Source organism: Aplysia californica, unplaced genomic scaffold, assembly GCF_000002075.1.
Source record: "Aplysia californica isolate F4 #8 unplaced genomic scaffold, AplCal3.0 scaffold00212, whole genome shotgun sequence".
Taxonomy (NCBI): domain Eukaryota; kingdom Metazoa; phylum Mollusca; class Gastropoda; order Aplysiida; family Aplysiidae; genus Aplysia; species Aplysia californica.
In genome coordinates, this window is record NW_004797482.1 from 117,714 (window position 1) to 122,970 (window position 5,257).

Below are 5,257 nucleotides of genomic sequence, written 5' to 3' on the forward strand. Positions count from 1 at the left end.
GTGTGTGTCTCTCTTTCTCTCTCTCTCTCTCTCTCTCTCTCTCTCTCTCTCTCTCTGTCTGTCTTTCTCTCTCTCTCTTTCTCTCCCCCTCTTGCTTGCTAAACACGGTAATTATGGCTTCTGGTACGTTTATTGCGTAATGTTTTCAATCACTTTGATCTTCCTGGATGTCCCCTTGTCCTACCTAGAATTTTTTTAATGGTACCGGGAAATTTCCGGACTTGAAATAAGCGGCCACTTTTCGAGCGACCTGAATTGTATCTTTTAGTACAATTCATAAGTAGCCAGGCTAAAGCTGGAGATGAAAACAAGTGAATGATTCCTTCCTCCTGCGTTTCTTTTTCCAGTTTTTGTTTTGTTATTTTGTTTTGTTTTTTTGTTTTGTTTTTGTTTTGTTTTTTGCAAATAATTGTCTCTCCTGCAGCTACTGCTGCTACTGTTGAAGTTGTTGTTTTTGTTAGTGTCGTTGTTGTTGTCGTTGTTGTTGTTGTTCTTGTTGTTGTTGTTCTTGTTCTTGTTCATGCTGCATTTGTTATTGTTGTAGTTGTAGTTGTTTTTGTTGTGATGATGATGTTGACGACGATTATTATATATTATGACAATGATGATGACTATTATTATCATTTGGTGTTGCAGATCCGTTGTTGAGCAATCAAGACAGCAAAAAGGTTCCGCCTTCGGCAAGTTTTGCTCCGTCCCATTCCTGTGCCCAGATCAGCCAACCCCTCCGCTCAACACCACCAACAGATCACGTGTGTCTGTATTCCGGGTAGTGATACCTTCACCCCCACCACCACCAGCAGCAGCAGCTCTCTCACTGTCTGAGATCTAACCTCGGCACCACCGCCCTCCACCTTCGCTCAAACCCACCACCAATCTATCATCATGTCTGCTGAATGGCAACACGGTCTCTTCGGCTGCTTCGACAACATCGGCCTGTGCATCATCAGCTACTTCGTGCCCTGCTACCAGTTCGGCAAGAATGCTGAGGCGATCGGCGAGTCCTGCTTCACCTGCGGCTTGGCCTACATCCTGCCCATCGCCAACATCATCGCCGCCCTCAAGATTCGCGGCAAGATCAGGGAGCAGCGGGGTATAGCCGGCTCCACCTTCAATGACCTGTTGCTCATCTGCTGTTGTCCACTCTGTACTTTGGTCCAGGAGGCCCAAGAGGTCCAGGTCCCTGGCGCCCAGTCCATGGCCAGAGAGTAGGACCAGAGCGCTCGGAGCTAGTTCTAGTATTTCAATTAATTGTTTCATCTAAAGCTGTTAACAATTACTATTATTATTAAATTTCATTGGATACAAATGTTATTATTTTACTTTTTTTTTGTTCGTTTAATGAACTCTCCATCGTATAACCGTATAATTTTCATTTTTTATACTATTTTTAAAACAAGAAGACAAAGCATACTCTGTATTTTCTCATCCTTAATCTCGTGAAATGCCCAAACTGCTCTCTAAGTGACTGCTGGGCGTATGGTACGTGTATGTCCATGTATGCAATGTATTTTGTTATTTCCATACTCTCCGCTCACAATACCTTAGCTCATTGACCAACTGACACCACGTGCTGCCTGAATGTGAACTTGTTGGTAGATTCTGCCTGACCGAGTCTGGGAGTACAAAGATTATAATCTATATTTGAATTAAGTAGGTATAGAGATCTATCACTGTGTGCATTTCTGTCTTTTCATTTGCATCGCGTCGTTGTCATTGTTTGACTGTGAAGTATTTAAACGTCAGTCACTTTTGTATGTAAAAATATGACTGCCTGACTGTAGCATTCAGACATCAGTCACTGTTGTGTATAAAGATGCCATCAGAAAGTTTGGTACCGTACTTGTACAATATATACAACACGACCTCTTGAGTTAAGTTCCACCTAACATCTTGTAGCAGTTACTTCATGCAAGGAATGATGTATGAATTAAGATGGTTCTGAGGGCATTGGTTGTATAAACGACTAAAGGATGATCACATAAATCAAATAGCAAACATCTCATGCTTCATAAAATGTGTACATGATACATAAAATTAAGCCCAAATAATTGGTCATCAGCACTTGCAGAGGGCTCGATATTATCTACGTGTCAGTTTCAAGTAGGATCACACCAGGATTGGATGTGTGGGTGGTCATTCAAATCGATAGACTACATGTTAGCCTGGAAGCCTGGGGCGTCAGTAATCTGTGACCACAGGATGTCAAACACCGAGTATTGAATGAAACAAGAGAGATCAAATAACGTTACTCAGTAAGAATTGGGTTTCTGGGTCACTAAAGTAAATGAAAATATTGATTCTACCCTGCCCCAATCTCTAACAATGTGTGAGTGAGTTAAGTAATAGCCTACTCACGTTTTGATTTGAGTTGTTGGGAAGTCGAAGTAACGTCTGTGTAAAAAGCAACTGTATACATGTGGCGCTTGCGGTCAAGGCGAGGCATGTTAACCCTTTTCTGCTGCCACGAGAAGACATAACATCATCATACTGTATTACCATCAGAGCGAGCACACGGCGGATTGGAAGTGGCTTACACTACAGTTTCCACTGTCAGATTGTTTTGCACGTCCAATGTTAGATCAATATCGGATGCCTGCAGTGTACCCGCTTTTGTATCATTTGACAAACAACGGGTAATTGTAGTGACCAATGTGCTTACATTCCTTTGGTTTATAATATAAATCAAAGGTAAATTGCCATCCCACGAATAGATCCAAACAAATTGGTCAATATGTTTCCATCTCATACAAAGTTCTTTCTGGTTTTAATATGCAGCACCTGGCCACTCAAAATTCCAGCCGAGGATACTCTAAGTAACAGTTTTAGTTGTTTTGTTTGGATTTGTTTTTTCTTATTTGAAGATCAGCCTGTTGTACACACAAACACATCAGTCTGTTGTACACACAAACACATCAGTCTGTTGTACACACATTAAGTATTCGTTTGTTCTCCAACTCGGTGATGCTCATGGGTCAGCCGCCATCAAGTTTATTTTGATGTGTGGCTTTGAATGTTTTACCCATTCATTCATTCAATCATTTTCACTGAACAGCTGCTAATGTTGAACCTGCAGTTTGTCTAAGTTAGATGCGTGATTTTTCTGAAGTGGGTGTACTACGATCTGCTCTCAAAGTGAAGACAAGATTAGAAGACAAGATAAGGTCCTTTGGCTTTTAGGTAGTTTTTATCGAGTAAATTCGATCGTTTCTACAATTCATGCTGACTAATAGACTAATAGCACTTTGTGGCAAGAATAAAGGGAAAAGAGCAAGCGTTATTTTCTTGTTTTGTTGTGGATCTTTTGCAAACAGAAAAATTGTGATAACATTGTCCCTTGCTAAAGTAATTGTCTCTGATAACAAAGAAAAAAGTAAATATACCACTCGTCTTGTTAATTTATGCCTTATCATTTCTTAGATTGCTTTCAGGGGAATCTACTTCACTTGGGCGCACGTGTGTGTGTGTGTGTGTGTGTGTGTGTGTGTGTGCGTGCGTGCGTGCGTGTGTGTGTGCGTGTGTGTGTCTGAGTGTGAGTGAGAGAGAGAGAGAGAGATAGAGAGAGAGCACATTTGTATGTGTGCAATATTTGTTTTTGTAATGCACACAAGTGTGAAAAGAAGAGGGTATTGAAAGGTGTAAGGACGGAGAAGAGAGACAAAAAAAGGTGAGGATAGTTGACGGAAAAGAACAAAATCAGCCATGCTGTCCAATACTCATGCGTCCCCATTTCAAGCACACCTGGGCCTCTGGATGCATTTTTAGACCAGGGTGGGGAGAGGGGGGAGTGGTGGGTGGATAAACTTTGTTGTTCAGCCAGTCTCTTGTCACAGCCGATCGCTCTGCTGATGTCTCCCAAAACTCTTTATACAATAGTCCTACGTTCCTCCTACCTTCTGATGCTGTTTCTTCCTCACAGTTCCTTTACAAAACATTGCTGCTACTACTTTGTGTAATCAAAGTCACTGTATTATTTTTTTACGTACAGAAATAGTAGTACCGATTTTTAGTAGGTGGGTAACTATTTTTTATACATTTTTCTTGCCTTTACTTTTGCTGAAATTCGCAGCATCTTCTTATTCATGATATATTATTATCAGTTGCCTTTTTACTGCTGTACAACCAACACACAATGGTACTCTTTTTATTGAGAAATAACTTACAAAGAAAGAAACAAACTTCCTCAAATGTTATGTATGGTATTAACGCATGATGTGTATTATATTATTATTCTCCTTAATAAATGTGGAAAACGTGTCTTATGTAAATGTTAACTATGTCATGTACATGTACATTCATATAAATCCTTTATTTCCTGAGGATAGATTGTAACCCTGATGACGTCACGTCCCTCGAGGGTTAATGCTTTGCCTTACTTCTTCTTCGTTTCATCGCTCGTAATCCCTTACGCTTTTAGCTGTGCATTGATGTAGTCGGTGTTTACCATGGTGCTTAACAGAAGTTACTCATTTGTGGTTTGCAACATTCTTTAGAAAAAGCGTCCGTCAAAACCATGCTCTTCGCAGTCAACATCACCTTTAAAATGGTATAAATTATGATCAAATAAACAGCCCAGGAGCAACATTTTTAAAACAAAACGAAAACGAAAACAAACAAAAACTGTCTGGCGTTTGAAGACCTTTTTGGTGAAGGAAACAACTCTGGATCAATTCCTTGCCGGAAGTAGTGTCACCAGACAGAGACTCACTTCCGGTGAAGCGAAGCCACAAATTTAGCTCCGTTTAGGCTGTCTTTGGAGTGGTTTTCGAGCAGTGTGAAAGCGAGCCAAAAGATCTTTCGCAGATCATTGATGGAGACAGCAGACATCTGACCCGCAGATCTGTATGCTCCTTTCATGATCTCTCTAAAGATAGACTAGATGTTTGAGAACTGATTTATGTCTGTGTTTAATTGATTTACTGAATTTTTAGATTCCTGGAGACTTTCCGCTGGGCTATTCCCAAAGGCTGTCCATTTTTTAAGGATGATGCATTATAAATGGTTAAAAAAATAAACTTTCCTCTCAACTATTGTTCAGGCTTTTTTCTCTTAGTTTTTGCTTATGATTGAGATGAAAAGAAAATCAATTCATCGGAGTTTTTAGTTACTTTGCAACAACTGTTGCCTTGAATATCAGCCCCTTAGTGAGCTGTGGAGAGAGAGAGAGAGAGAGAGGGAGAGAGAGAGAGAGAGGGAGAGGGCGAGAGAGAGAGAGAGTGTGTGTGTGTGTGTGTGTGTGAGTAAGTGAGTGAATGGG

General features: G+C 40.6%; 1 protein-coding gene across 1 annotated transcript in view; it reads left to right on the plus strand.

Moving 5' to 3' along the window:
• Window positions 1-5,028, plus strand: part of LOC101863986 (cell number regulator 10) — a 25,582-nt gene extending 20,554 nt beyond the window's left edge. Inside the window, exon 2 of the mRNA XM_005099403.3 lies at window positions 637-5,028. Within this exon, the coding sequence (XP_005099460.1) occupies window positions 886-1,212 (327 nt within the window). The 5' untranslated portion in view covers window positions 637-885 and the 3' untranslated portion in view covers window positions 1,213-5,028. The remainder of the gene's footprint in view (window positions 1-636) is intronic.
• The last annotated feature ends 229 nt before the right edge of the window (window positions 5,029-5,257 follow it).